The 16,353-nt window shown below is 34.2% G+C and overlaps 1 protein-coding gene across 2 annotated transcripts in view; it reads left to right on the forward strand.

Moving 5' to 3' along the window:
* The window catches only part of alpha-Man-IIa (alpha-mannosidase 2), a 43,773-nt gene that overhangs the window by 6,021 nt on the left and 21,399 nt on the right, over positions 1-16,353 (forward strand). For both annotated transcript variants that reach the window (XM_071595683.1, XM_071595684.1), the window contains exons 5-13: positions 19-167; positions 952-1,071; positions 1,981-2,186; positions 2,996-3,136; positions 6,552-6,712; positions 9,213-9,402; positions 10,522-10,723; positions 11,982-12,235; positions 13,516-13,720. In XM_071595683.1, the coding sequence (XP_071451784.1) occupies positions 19-167; positions 952-1,071; positions 1,981-2,186; positions 2,996-3,136; positions 6,552-6,712; positions 9,213-9,402; positions 10,522-10,723; positions 11,982-12,235; positions 13,516-13,720 (1,628 nt within the window). The remainder of the gene's footprint in view (positions 1-18; positions 168-951; positions 1,072-1,980; positions 2,187-2,995; positions 3,137-6,551; positions 6,713-9,212; positions 9,403-10,521; positions 10,724-11,981; positions 12,236-13,515; positions 13,721-16,353) is intronic.

A 16,353-nucleotide genomic window follows, 5' to 3' on the forward strand; every position in this document is an offset into this window, starting at 1 on the left:
GAACTTTGTCTTTTTCAGAGGATGAAGGTGAAGAAGATTTTCCAGGAGGCAGGGGTGTTGGTGGGGAGACTGTGGATGGTGAGGAGGCTGTAGGTGCCTTGGTGCCAGTCCCAGAAGTGGGAACTTGTGCCGCTAATCCAGAAATTCCTCCAAAAACAGATATTCAGGTAATGTTTTTGTAAAAAATGAAAAATACCTATTCATTTGGTGAATTGACTTGGGGTACTCCGAAATGATCAGAACGCACAGAAAAGATAGTTACTAAAAAAGGTTACTCAGTAAGGAAATAAGTTGATGGCTCTACTGAAAGTAAAATTGGTGATCAAATTTACAAAATAAGGGATTTGTTAATTCTAATTATATTTTTCTCCAAATAACTACTTTGTTATATGGACTATTGGTGAGACTAATGAAATTTAACTTAAGAACAGATGGACTAAATAATAAAGCAAACTTGACAGTTTTGGTGCCTGTTGATTGCCAAGTGAAATTTGTTTCTTTAATTGTTTAAATTGGCTTATATGTTATGGCTATTAAATCTGTAATGATTCTTAGCAAAGGAATCCAAGGGCTTGAGGTCTTCTCCTGCCTGTGCATTTGTTCATTTGTAATAACTGTAATAATTATATGTATGATAAATAATTAGATTAGGTTCAGAATTGGATAACTGGGAAAGGAAATTTCAAAATGCAAGAATGTGAAAATCTTCTTTGGTATCATCATAATTAAAGTGTATCCTTTAAATGTCTCATTGTCCCATTTGTTAGGTTAAGGGAAGAAGTGGAGTGAAAAAACAGGACTGATAAATTAAAAACATTGATTTTTAGTGGGATACATTTCATTAGCATGTGATTTAAAAACTTGTTGGATAAAATTAAATGTTACCCCACCCCTAAATATTGTTGTGGCATTGGCAATTTTAACAATTATAAATTGCACTCTTTGTTTCAGATGCTTGATGTCTATAAGAACCTGAAATTTGACAACCCAGATGGTGGTGCTTGGAAGCAGGGCTGGAAAGTTGAATACCCACATGGGCACTGGGATGGACGTGCAGCTAGGCCATTGAAGGTTTGTTCATATCCGAGTATCAATTCTTCATTCTTGATTTAAGACCACAGTTATAGTGCATCATAGCTACTCATAGCATTTGAGAAATGGTAGACAAATGCATTTGGAACAGATACATTTTTTAATTGAAAGAGTACTGATATTTTTCCAGTTTTGCTTTTTTAAATTACAGGATGGATTGCATTATTTGATTACTGTGCCACCTCTGGTCCAATTAAGTTTGAATATTTATTTCAATTTTATTCTTCCTGTTTTAAACTAGATATTAGTTAAAAGTAATATTTTTACCTGTATTGATGAATTAGAAAATTTCTATGAAAATATGGATTTTTTTATGGTAAATAAAAACTTTTGCAACAGGCATTGAGTCGACTTGTTGCCATGGCTTAACAACTGAGAGATTATGTCCAAGAAATGCAAACTCAAAAATGTTGACTTTGGAATGCTTTAAATTCTCTTAATGCATTGATTTTTTATGCATAATGTTCTTAAATCACATAAAGGCACCATAAGAACTCCAATGAGACTGTGGTTATCAACCAAAAGTTAGGTTTTCAATATTTTTAGGAGAATACTATAGCACTCTCCATCTCGGACTAAATAAAAAATATTCAAACAGTAAAAATGCATGTGCGTCTTTCTCAAATTATATTTCTCTCAAAGAAACTGATATGTGACATGCAGATACACCTGCATTGGCCATTTATGCGGGCATATTTTGAATCTGAGCTCAAATGTATGACCAGTTTTACAAACTGTTACTCAACCTGGCTATTACTCAGATGGTGTTTCTGATGTTTAGTTAGCTTTAGTTATTCTTGCAGACAAACGTACCCGGTGCTAGCATAGCAACGCTTTGAAATGAGCTGTATTTTAACTGTTGTTGAAGAAAACATTTTTTCTTTAAAGGTTTTTGTGGTTCCTCATTCTCACAATGACCCTGGATGGATTAGGACATTTGAAGAATATTTCTCCACTCAGACCAGGAAGATAATAAATAATATGGCTGGGAACATTGGATCCACGCCTGGTGGTCGCTTTGTATGGGCCGAGATATCTTTTCTAGATCTTTGGTGGCAAGGTGCCAGTCCAGAGGAGAGGGAGCGTGTGAAGAAGTAAGCCCTATAACCTTTTTTTGTGCTTATTAGCAGAGTTTCTGATGCAAAAATAATTTTTACAATACCACTGGAAAAAATTTAAATAGCCTCATTTATAAAGCATTTGAAAAAATTACTGCATGATCCATTAATAGAATAGCATTAACTTTTATCAAATTAGACCATTTAAAAATGTTTCCCATACCCATTTGAATGGTAAAATTTTATCAGAGAATACATTAATCATGTGTGTATAAATTTTATTAATTAGGAAGCTTGAAGGAATTGATTTTTATTTGTTCCAATCAATTTCTATGTCACATAACCTTATTCAAACTAATGTGATGTACTATTTTCTCTATTAATATACTATTTGTTGTTAATAATAAAAATAATTTAATGCGGAAATGAGGCTGGGATTACTTGAACCCAAAATTGAATATTGTTGAAAGTAGTTTATTGCCCTGGATATTACATTATCACCGGGTAAAATAGAAAGAATATTTCATGTCAAGCAAGTTTTTCATGCAGTGTAAGTGTGTCATAATGGGAACAAAATTATTTTAATTTAATGTTTATCATAATGAAGTGAAGTTACCAGATGCCACTCGCTTTATGAATATCCAATGATGAGGATATTAAATTTTTAGGCATATGTTCTTAATATGAAAACATTTATTTGTAGGTAGTGCTCTGAAGATTGAGAAGATGTTACGTAGTGTTTGAATTATGCTTGCCTCTTAACTTTGTTGTCAGTAGTAAGCATTTACATTTGGCTTTTATTTTAATGTTCTTTAAAAACTTCAACATGTTTGTTTTTGTTGCAGTGCTGCAAATACAGGCCAATTAGAAATTGTGACTGGAGGTTGGGTCATGACTGATGAAGCTGCAGCTCATTACTACTCAATGCTGGCACAGTTGACTGAAGGTCACTTATGGTTGGAGCGAAACATGCAGATCAAACCCAAGTAAGTGGAGAATATTAAGTTTGATCATTAGGTTTGAGCTATACAATTAAGCACATGATTTTGATTTTGTCTACATCACACCCTGCAAGGCATTGGGTGATGTCAAACCAGTAGCCCACAATATATATTATTAGAATACTAGGAACTACTAGAGAGGTTATCTAATCGAAACATTAAGAATCTAGGATTGTAAACAATTTTGAATGCACTGTATTACAGGTAGTTTCTTTAATTATGAGGAGGTTATGTCCCTGAGGTAGTTTTCAGGTTGGTTTTGTATGTAACTCTATGAGAATAGTGCATAGATAAGTGGTAATAGTTTAGTACAATGCTGATTTTATCTCTCTTATGTGGTTGTAAATGTATAACTGCAAGAGTAATTACAGGCTCAAATATGGAGTGAATAATTAGATCCAAAGTGATGGTGTTCATAAATTATATTACAAACAATGAATCTTATATCAGGATAAAGATGCAGAGCCAGGAAACCTTAACTGTTGATTTTTCTGCTTGGTCATGAGGCATGGGAACTGCAAATATATTAGTAATTGAGGGGCTGTAATTTTTTATGAATTTTTTTCACAAGAGTAAATGGAAATAAATTATGAAGAAAAAAAATAATTTTTAAGAATATATTACTAAAAAATAACCAAAATATCTGAAGGTAAAGGCTTGTAGTGTGATTATGTTCCATCATTTGAAAGGTTACAGTGCCCAGCGAATCCACAATGAAATGATGGCTGTTTATGGAAAAGACTGCCCATCATATAACACATTTGTGGGGTGGAATTTTCAAACTGGCCACATGTTCCTCACAGATAATCCAAGAAGTGGAAGACCATCACTCACAGATGATTCTACCACAGTGAATGACATGGAGGACTTAATCCTATTAGGCTGAAGAGCAACCATCCAAATTATCATGAATGAGACTAATCTTAGTAGTGGCAGTGTGTGGAAAATTATTCATGAAGGATTTCACTTGTCAAAGGAACCAGTACACTGGGTTCCACCGCTACTGATTCCTTATTTTGGCTGCCTGGTTACAATGTATGAATCCTGGTTCTATCGATATGATCTTGAGACCAAAGAGATGAGCAAGGAGTAGAAGCACAGCAACTCACCTCTCCCATGAAGGCTAAGGTGAAGAAGTATACAGGGAAGATCAATGTGTCTCTTTTTTTGGGACTGTTGTGGAGTCATCTTAAAAGATTACTTGAGTAAGGGTGAGACCATCACTGGTGCCTATTATTACACACTGTGGAACAAATTGCATGATGCTCTGAAAAAGAAATGGCAGGGTTTGATCACCTAATGCTTATGTCACCTTGCCGACAATGCACCTGCTCTCTCATCTCAAGGTGCAGTTGAGGAATCAAAGCGATGTGGCTTTGAAATTTTGCCACATCCACCCTATTCTCCCGATCTTGCCCCAAGTGACTTTTTCATATTCCTAGAAATCAAAAAACCATTGTGGGGTTGGGGGTTTGACAACACAAATTATGTCATTCAAGAGGTAGAACAATGACTTCCAGCGAAATCCTCATGAGTGCTACAATGATGGGCTTTGAAAGGTCAAGAAATGCTGGGAGAAATGTATATATAACTCTGGATGGTGACTATGTAGATAAGTCTTATGAATATCAAATAAAAATTAAGTTTATACATCTCGATTTTTTTAAATAATTATGAAAAGTTAAAAATACCCCCTAGTAATTTCAAAAATGCTGTATGGTAGAACTTCATCTAGTATGCCATAATATCCTTGAACAAACAGACACACATATGTATCATTCATTTCAATTGTCCATTGGTGCCCTTCCATCAATTATATACCTACCATAGACAATATACTATATGTTGTACTGTATCCTTATGGGGATTCTTGGTGGCTCATTTTCAAGTACAGATCACCATAATGCGAGTAATCTATTATTCAGGGAAAACCGTTATTAAAGTGTTGGGAAGTTCTCCATGCTTGCAGGATGAGCTTATAGTTTAGGTATTAATATGTAAATTAGGTGTCATGAACAAATGTGGCTACAAATGGGGACAGTTGGTGAAAATTGTTCTGGTCTTCTATTGTATCCAGAAGAAAGGACATGGAAAATATATCTGTTCAATAACTTTGATCCCAATGCTCATGATTCAGTGTAGTATAGTATGATTGTGTTCTTAAGATCTCCAGAAAATAATTTACCGAAAGTTTGTGTGAGAGATTTAATCAATGGTTTTAGGTTTTGGTCTTCATGTGAAGTCATCCTAATTATTTCAACAACCCAGCCAAATTACTATGTTTATATAAGTGTTTTCTATACCAATCAAGTCTTTTTAACTGCTTTGAATTGAATTTAGAAACAAGACGGACCTTATATCAAACCTTCATATGCTCGCACACAAGTGGAATATTTAAGGTGAGGCTCAGTAAGTGATACATAGATGGCATTGCACTTTTACCATCTAATCACAAAGCGCCTACTCCCTTTTAATATATTGTAAATACTCACATTTTTTTGATGCACACTCCTTGTATATGAAACAAGCTCCCATAATTTGGTTTTTCATTAGAGATCATGGGTAAAACTCATTGACTCAGCTTGTTCAAAATTCTTACACCTAAATACTTATTATATCCTAAGTGTCCTTTAATGAATGAGTGTTACTCTTGTGTGATTGATTCCGGAAATATTTGGGATAACTGGATCCTCCTTTTTAAAAAAATTCTCTTTGGTGGACTTACTCAAAATGGAGTTGCTACATGTTTTTGTTGTTGCCTTGAATGCCATCTAGGTCCTTTGCTGAAGTAGCCTGATTGGTGTGATAACAAATGCCAATGAATGACACTGTGTTGTCCCCAAATACTTACATATATAGATGGAGCTTGTCGTTGAGCACCGGATTATTTAGGAATAATTAGTGCAGCATATCATATTTTTATCTGTCTAATTGATTTTTAGTTCATGTGTAACTTTCTATTTTGGCTCTTTGTCGAAAGTTTTTTTAAGTACAAATATTTTGCTCTGTGATGTTGAAATTACATGCTATAATTAGAATAATAAATATCTAATTCATTTTTTTAAAATCCAAAATAAAGTAACATCTTTCCAAAGGAATGATATGAACTCGCACGTTTAAACAATTGTGTATGAGGATTTTATTTAGAACCAAAATAAAAGCAGTTCATTTTTTTGGAGAAATATTAAGAAAAATAAAAGGAAAATGTATGAGAAACATAATTCAAATAATTTTAGTGGAAATACTTTCATTTGAGTTCAGGATGTATGCAGTTATGGAAATTAATTTATATCTTTTAATTCAAAAGTTTACTTGCATAAAATTCTCTACCATGTTATATGTTTGTCATTTGTTGCTAGATTAATCACTATTCTAAGAGATTCCCCATATGTTGACACAGGAATGGGTGGTCCATTGATCCATTTGGAGTTTCTCCAACAATGGCTTATCTTTTGAAGAAATCTGGAATGAAAAACATGCTTGTACAGCGAGTGCATTATTCAGTGAAAAAGCTCTTTGCTAGAGAAAAGACATTGGAGTTTCGATGGCGCCAGACTTGGGGTATGTCTTTTGGACATTCAAAATATATTTTCCCATGTTATGAATTATTGGCTTGGCATCCTTTGCTTCCTTGGAATGTGGTCATATTTTATTCCAGCCTTTAGTTATTGATTGATTTTTGGTCCTGGTGGCATTTTAGAATCCTTAGTGCATGCATCTCTCATGCTGAGTGAATCAAATAATCAATTTAAATGCTCTTAATCTATTCTGCCATATTAAATAATTCCTAAGAGTAGTCTTAATTTTTTAGGTTATTTAATGTTCTTGAGTATTGTCTCATGTATTTACTTGAATCCATAAGTTAACTTCCAAGTTTGTCAGAAATAGTGTTCTTCCGCATATCCACTGTCTCTGATGGCAAATCACAGTTAATGTCTTGGAAGGATGTACTCTTTGAGTAATTTTTGGGAGCTTTGGGTTTGTGTACATTTTGCTAAAAGGTATATGCCAGCCACTAAATGAATTTTCATTTTCTCATTTGAAAATTTTGTTTCCAAATCACTATTTCAATTTTCATTGCTTCATTTATAATCTGCGTCTGTATAGGAAACATTAAACTGCAACTTCTGTGAATTGAGGCCATGCATTGCAGTAACTTCTATTTGTTTAAGGGTTTGTGCTGCAGTTTGGAATAGATTTCAATGAATTATGTTTATCTTCTCCCTATCTTGTTCATTATGTTATGCTCTGGGGTAATAAATTTTTCATGTACAGTATTTATCTGACCTTTGTGATCAGCTTTTTGTGCCTTTTTAAAAAAAAATTATTCTGAACTCCCCATAAGTATGTAATATAATAATGTAATTCTTTGTTTCAAGGTGGTCTGTGCTCTGCATGGATATCAACCGCAAAAATAAACTTGAAGATTGGTTTGATTGATGAGAGTAGAGCACACCTAACACTAGGCTCTATAGTTGTGAAATATAGGTACGAGCATTTCAGGTTTGGGTGGTGAGGGCTTATCATTGTGTCACTAGCACTCACCAGGAAAGATTTGGTATCTAAAAAAAATCGCAAAACTTTCTGCTGTCCGTTTCTGGGAATTGAATTTGGCAGTTGAGAAAGATGCTTAGGTCATGTTTTCACGTTGTTTCCTGTGTGCCTGTCTCATGGTTTCTTCATAGATATGCAAAAACTGTACCATTGTAACGAATGTTTTAAAATGGTGAGGTGGTGCTTTCAAGGATAGTTTTTTTGTAACAAACGGTTTTTGTTTCAAATTTGATGGTAACCTCTGGACAGTGTTAAAAAACCCAAATCATGTGATTTTCTGTGTGCCTTAACCTTTTTCAGGGATTTCAAAAGGGAAAAGGAAAGTAACTGAATCCCCTAACCTGACTATAAATTTCATTCACTGTATTGCTTAGCGATGTGATATGTGCCATGCATATCAAAAATATCCTTGGTTTTAAGAATAATTGTATTGGTGGTACCTTAAAATTCTTTAGGTTATTTCTCGAAATTACCCTGTGGTGGCCCCCCTTGATTTTTACGGCATGAACCTTACCTTGTTTGGCTTTGAAATGGCAGAATAGAGGAGGGTGGTAAATTTTTTTCTCTTATATATATTTTCATTGACAATGGTAATAAATGAAAAAGAAACACTTTGTTCCAATCCACCAATTTATAATAAATGAAAAAGAAACACTTTGTTCCAATCCACCAATTTATTACAGGTACGACTAGTTTCGACGCTACGGCGTCATCCTCAGGTACAAAGTTTAAAGTCACAATCATTGTATATATACTCTCTTCTGGAAAGGGTGGGGGAGTTGTGGGAAGAGGGGGCGGGGAGGGGAGTACGGGGGTAGGTACGAAAGTATGTGGGAGAGGGTAGGAAACACCAGGAAAAGCGTTAGTGAGTGGGGGGGATTGGAAGGTGGGTTAAGAAAGGGGAAATTAGGGGAAAGGGGAGGAGAATTTCCCCTTTCTTAACCCACCTTCCAATCCCCCCCACTCACTAACGCTTTTCCTGGTGTTTCCTACCCTCTCCCACATACTTTCGTACCTACCCCCGTACTCCCCTCCCCGCCCCCTCTTCCCACAACTCCCCCACCCTTTCCAGAAGAGAGTATATATACAATGATTGTGACTTTAAACTTTGTACCTGAGGATGACGCCGTAGCGTCGAAACTAGTCGTACCTGTAATAAATTGGTGGATTGGAACAAAGTGTTTCTTTTTCATTTATTATAAATTGGTGGATTGGAACAAAGTGTTTCTTTTTCATTTATTAAAATGAACTTCCACAAAGTTGAGGCTGAAACTATTGAACTAACCGACAATGGTAATGCTTATTTTTTATTGCAGTACACCATTTTCCATTTCAATTCATCTGGTTTATTCAAAAGCCAGAAATGGCTTGAATAAACTGCACCAAGTTGCCATTTTAGTGTGTGTGATTATCCCCTTTAAGGACTTATTGAAAAAAACCTTCCTTGAATTATTCTTGTGCATGTTTGTAATGAGTCATCCCTGATCTTATTTTGTCTACAAAACAGATTCCAGTGGCCGCACTGACATCCTGACCCACATGATGCCATTTTATTCTTATGATGTACCTCATACATGTGGGCCAGATCCAAGGATATGTTGTCAGTTTGACTTTAAGCGCTTGCCAGGGACTGGTGTCACTTGCCCATGGAGAGGTTCAAGAGCACAGCCTATCACCCCAGATAATGTTGCCCAAAAGTAAGTTTTTGGTTCCTTTTATGTAGGCATAGTTCATAACTAATGTCATTGATAGAAAAACAAACCAAGCTTCCTAGCTGCTCTAGATTTTTATGTAGAAATAGATCCTGAGTTGCAATAATGGATATTTTTTTGTACATATTACTTTAACTGTTGTCTATTTGCATTGAAAAGGTACCTTATGACTGTGGGTGAGCTGAGTTAAATATTATATCTTCTCCCCCTACCGACATTAAAGAAAACTCTTCTGTTGCCAAAACTCTTTGCCATATGTTAGGGGTATTCGAAACTTCTAAGCAATTCCATAATTAGCTGTAGCAGTTTCCTTTGTTTAACATCTTGGCAGCTGTAACTTTACATTCTCAAGTAAATCTCATATTGATTGGGTTGTGTTCTTTGGAATTACTCAGTCGAGTGAAATCTAACTATTTGAAATGGTTGAAAAAGCAGTTTTTTTAAACTCCAAACTCTTTGTTATTATTTTTAGCATATTGGTTTATTTTCATTTACAGAAATTTTCTTATTATGTGTGAGTTGATAATGTCTTGTGGGTAATCTGTGCAATATTTTTTAGCTTCATTATAATTTTCAGGTAATCACTTGATGTAGAAATGAGGTTTATTTAGCTCTTCATATGTTTTTATATAAAAAGATTGAGTTTATATCAAAATGCATGTTTTTGATACAAATTCAAATAATTGAGTTATTCTAGGCTGGTAAGATAGTGTTTTCATAAAATTATGATGATATTCAATGTTGATAAATGGTGACAATAATGGAACCAGGTATAAACCAATTCATGTAGTTCGGGTGATATAAATAGATATTTAAGATTAGTCATAAGAGGAGGTGGGGCAGGAAATCTTGCTTGGGAAAGAAATTGAGTCTGACTCTTAATTTTTAAAATCTTTAAATTTGGTGCAACAAAAAGGTGCACTTAGCTTCTTAAGAATTAGTGGTGGGCACATTTGCCTCCAGACATTTCATTTATCCTGGTTTTATGTATCACTTGGACTAACTATGCATAAGCTAATCGTGTATTTGCTTTATGTGTATATTTAATATCTCAAATAAATGAATTGATACCACAATTATTATTATACCATAATTCTATTCCAGGAGCTGGCTTTTATTGGATCAATATCGAAAGAAATCAATGTTATTCCGCACTGAAAGGAAACCTGGTGCTGGTGGTGGAGTAGTGTTGGCTCCTCTTGGTGATGATTTCCGTTATGATCAAGCATCAGAATGGAAGGCCCAATTCTCCAACTATAAAATGATATTTGATTATCTCAACACTTCCCCAAATCTTAATGTTCAGGTTTGTAGATGCTTTTATATGAGTAGTTTTACACATGATGGGTTAGTGTGGTGGAATCCTATTTGTAATAATAATATAATAATAATTTTTATTAACCCAAGGGAACAAAATAAATTTAAATACAAAATTTAAGGCATGGAAGGCCATATAATATAAATAGATAAAGGCACAAATGAGACATCATAAGTTAAACATTATCAATAAATTCTTCAATGAATTAGTACATTTTTTGAGAATTTTTTTTTCAATTGAGCATTAAAGAATTAAATATTCAATTTAAAGATCAACAGGAAGTCTTTTGAGCAAATGTATACCCATCTCATGAGGTCCCAATTTCAGCCTTTTCTTCCTAACTGACTTGCAAGTAATTATTACTTTTCTTGAAATTTAACTGTTTTTAATGAAGAGAAAATCTACCAATGCTATCTTTTACATAAGATAAAAGTATAACATGTAAACACGAGGAAGAGGGAGGATTTTTAATGAACATTCTTATATCTTCACAATTGGTTTATAAGATGAACTATTATGTGGAAAGACCATATTTTTGAACTATTTAACTTGAAATATAATATGTAAGATGTGGGAAGAGCCCCAAAACATAATGCTATACAATGCTTTTGTATATAATTTACAATAATAAAGTTTTAACAATATTTTTATGCCTGTAGTATATCTACATTGTAGTTAAAAAGTTTCTCACATTTTCTTATGCACTTAGTCTACCGTAACCAGGCCATATTTTGGAATATCCTCATTTAAGGATTACTAAAGAGATAAAGAGATATATTGTGCAATGAAAATGCATAATAAACCTAACCCAAATAGATTTTGACAATGCTGGTATGGTAGTATCTTTCCAGTGGTAGTAGTTTTCCTTCTGGTCAACCTGATATAATTTGTGGAGGCTTATTGTTTACTCAATGGATCCTAGGCTACTGAGAGAATTTGACAGGTTAATATTTAACCAAAGTAACCATAGAAATTTTGGAATGGAAATTGAATGTTCTTAATTTATGACACTGATATGATATGCACATTCATTTATTTACTTTATGAGTGTAGTTGATAATTTATTCAAATATTTCTCTTATTTTAGATTAATTTCTTTAATTATCGGGCTAAATCTGGGTTTTCATTATTGGTATTAGGTATTGTATCCATGCTCCACCCTTTGTCTGGCATTACGATTTTTTGGTTCTAATCTATTTGTGGTAAAGGTCTAAATACTGATTATTCACTGTTTATTTCATTCAAGGTTCAATTTGGCACCCTTGATGAATATTTCACAGCACTTAGATCTGAAATGGGTGAAGCAGATGACGACTCGGAAACTCAAACTGGTAACAAGCATCAGCCTAACGTATCACCTACAGCTCCTGCCTCAGCTTTCCCATCACTTTCTGGCGATTTCTTCACATATGCTGATCGTGATGATCACTACTGGAGTGGATATTTCACTTCACGCCCATTCTATAAGCGGATGGACAGAGTCCTTATGGCATATTTGAGGTGAGGCCAATTGTTTCTTAATTTGAAGTGTGGCTATTTTTGAGAAATGGATATTTGGGATCTTTTTATGAAGCCTGAAAACCAATTTTAAAGTCATTGCATTTGGATAACACTTTGCCCTGTAGGCAATAAAATGTTTACGTTTGGATTTCACATATACTTCTTCCTGGCTTTCTCCCAATTTCACTTGAGGTCAGCAAGTAGGACCATCCTCTTTCATTTCTTCCTTTCCCGTGTACGCATTTTTTATCAAGCACGTCCAAGTTATTCTTGGTCTTCCCCTAATCTGTTTACCTTTCACCTTAGTGTGTAACACTCGTCTACTGACATAGTTTTTATTGCATCTCATGGCCATATCAATGAAGTCTACTTTCTTTGACTTTCTCTGTTATAGGGTCAGTTTTGGAGCTGTTTCTATGCCAATAAAATGTTCATCTTAATTACAATTGGGATGTGATAATCCAGCAGGTAGAGAGCTTGGCTATTGCCATTGATTTCAACGTTGGATGACTCTGGACTCCTTTACCTAGTAATTTAATGGACTAAAATATTGCATTGCTATTTTATTGGCCAAATGGTGAAACAAGGACATTTTTTTAGAAGTTACTTTAATTTGGGTTATCAGCCCCTTGAATTTTTTCAAATATAAAAGTTTAATTTTTATGTTTTTGGGAAGAAGGAAATGACCCTGATTCAATTATGTCTTAGTTACATACAGATTTATGTTAAGCAATTAATACCAGACTTAGCTGGCATGAATTTGCTGACTGTTAGTATTATGAATATTTAAACCATCGCTGTTGGTTATTAAGAATATTTATGAGTCAACAGACCAAATATATAATCAACTGGTAGTAATTTAAACATTGTGAAAATTTTCAGATGAATGATTAAAATGAACAGTTAGATCAATGGGATGTCATGTATAAAATTAAATAATTTTGTAAAAGACACATGCAAGATTTAATTACAGCTCTGAAAATTTTTGAGTGGATTTTGATGTTTTGGACAAGATTAGATATTTGTGTTTGGTATTCAAATTTTTAAAAAATTGGCAGTAGACTCATCTCAATTTATAACTAAAGAAACAGAATTTCAATTGTTTGTGTTGGGACTGAATGTGCAATGAGAAATTTTTTTAATGCATCCTGCATTTCTGTTGATTCTAATTTTTTTGCCTTTTTTAGGTGAGTAATGCACTCAAAATATTAGTTATTCACGTCTGTTTTTTGTGGAATTTTTTGAGGGTTGATATTGATTGTGCAACTTGACCCGCACAGGGCTGCTGAGCTTTTGTTCTCAATGGCTCTTGGTGCAAGAGGACGCCAAGTGAGGAGGCCAGACGTGCCGACACCAGCACCGACGCCTCCCTCTTTGTTGCTGCCTCTCTCTTCCCCCTCTTCCCCAGTGGCACGACTCCTCTCGTCTGAGTGGGCCCTGCTGTCTCGTCTCCGGAAAGCAAGGCGTTGGCATTCACTCTTCCAGGTAAATCGTGAGCTACTGACTGACCTGGATTTGGATGTAGAATACAAGATAATGCCTGAGATTAGAATCAGATTTTTGTGAGGATAATGAAGTAAGTTCTTCATGTTTTGACCATGATAATGATTAAATGAGTGTGGGAAGATGCTCGACTTCTACTCGATACACTTAACCCAAACAGGGTCTGTTCCAAAAATAAACAATAAATCTGGGGAAAAATTTAGATGTAAATATTGCTAAAATTCTTCAAAAGAGCACTCTTGTGCATTGATGTTCTGATACCTCTCCAGTTGCAGTACGCTTCCTGGAATCTCATTCAGGCACCTCGTCACTGCCTATTTGACATTAACTTGCATTCCAAAATGGTTGCCTTTCAAGCTCCTTTTTATTATTTGGAACAAAAAGAAGTCAAGTGGTGCCACATTTAGTCCTTAGGTTGGCTGGGGTAGCATTGCCGCCTTGTTCTTGGCCAGGGACTTACTTGGTCACAAGGAAAGCAGTGTGGAACAGTGCATTGTTGTGATACGGCCTCCCGTTGGCAAAGTCTCCTTCTTAATGTATTTCACTCTTTTCCACAATCTTTTGAGAACTTCAACATAAAGCTTACTGTTTGCTGTCTGTCCCTTAGGCACAGAATCTTTTTGGATAACACCTTTTGAGTTGAAAAAGATGATGGGGAGAAGACTCTTAATGCTCATGAATGAGTTAGCTCCAATCTATTTTGCTCTGGTAATTGCTTAACTAGAAAAATTATTAAATGATTGAAATAAATAGTGATGAATGGCATTACTTTTTATTGCACTAAGTGATGCAAGCATGACTTATTTGGTTGCAATACCATATGAAATCTATGCTATGATTTCTTGAATTAATGGGTAAGTAACCAAGAAAGATAAATTAAGAATTAACCAATTAGGAATGAATGATTGGGAATATAGCTTCTTATAAATGGCAGTAAATTAATGCATGAATTTTTATCATAGCCATTCAGAAGCTATTTTCATGTTTTTGTGTATTAGAGCTGCTGGATACATAAGTCGTGAAATGACTTATTTTGCAAAGTGATAAAAATAAGCATGATAAATAAAAAATATCTTTTATTTCTGTTGCATATTCTATCTTGTTCTGAATAACCTAGCCAATCTCCTTTATAATTAGTTCTTAATCAATGAGAACAATGGCATGCACTTTTAATGACATTCTCTCAAAATGAATACTGATTTGTCAGCAATTTGACTTTCTATGTTCCTTGATTTGCTTCATGGCCGGCACATACAAGGAAAATTTTTGGCAGCATAAAAGGGTAGAATTAGTAATTTAATATAGTTGTGGAGAGTGGTTTTTGCAGTGTGCCCAGGTGAAATAAGTACCAGTGTTTTCTCTCCTCTCAGGACAAATCCCTGGTGAATGTGAGGATTAAAGTAAAAAGCAAAAAAAATAGAAGAGAAAAAATTGAAATAAGAAATTGTTTTAAATCCTTCATTGGAAGTCAAACAAGTTAGGCTATGTTAGATATAAGCCAATTAGATGGAAAAAATTGCAAAAATGACAGAATCAATATTATAAAGCTTTGGCTCAAAATCAACAAAAAATTCTTAATTGTGATCAAAAATGTTTTCCATCATGTGGACATGAAATATAGGAGTTTGAAATAATAATAAAGATATATGGGTTATTTATTAAGTCTTTAGAAAAAATGGAAAACTTATTTTGGGTTTTTTGTTTTTTATTTTTCAACATAATCTCCTTTTAGCTCAATACACTATTCCCAGTGTTTCTCCTACTTTTATAGGCCATCCATAAAGTAGGATTATGGAAGGTCCTCAAAATAGGCATCTTTGTGGTCGATTTCCCATTTGACTTGAATCGTTTTCCACTGAACTATTTTTTCAAGTTTGGAAATTTAAAAAAGTCACTTCCACTGAACTTCATGAATTACATCCATAAATATTATTATTATTATTAGGTAATATACCGGTTAAGGTAGGTTTTTGGATGGACACAGCTGCTTAATAAATATTTTGTGTCTCCTAACAAAACACAAAATCCAGTATCCTACTCTACATCATATATTCATAATAATAATAAAAATAATTTATTTCCCCAATTGATAAGTACATCGTATGGTACAGAATATCACACATGCGCACTTATAGGATACGTTAAGAAGTACAGTAACTTAATAATTACTATCCAGAAAAAATAAAATTACACCTACGTTCATTATTATGTGCACAATATAAAATTCAATGTAACCCAGAATTGATGTAGTCATTCACACTGTAAAAACATTTTTCATTTTCGTGCATAGACAATTTCTTTTTAAAAATAGAGAGTGATTTCTCATTTTTTAAACTAATGGGAAACCTGTTGAACATTTTGATGCACAGAGAACGAGGTCCCCCGGTCATCATTGTCATGCTAGCAGTCACTACACACAGATGATTTCTTGTCCTAGTCTCATAGGTGTTTGTGCCATTATTTCATGGGAATAGAGCCATGTTCTTTTTTACAAAAATTAGTGAATTGTTAATAAAACAGACGAGGGACTGTTTATATGGCAAGGCATAATTTGTGGACGTACGACCACATTTAAACTCATGCAACCTATTGTAAACAATCAGGAGTACAGGAGC

The sequence above is a fragment of the Hetaerina americana genome, unplaced genomic scaffold, assembly GCF_022747635.1.
Source record: "Hetaerina americana unplaced genomic scaffold, ioHetAmer1.1.p SCAF_7, whole genome shotgun sequence".
NCBI lineage: Eukaryota > Metazoa > Arthropoda > Insecta > Odonata > Calopterygidae > Hetaerina > Hetaerina americana.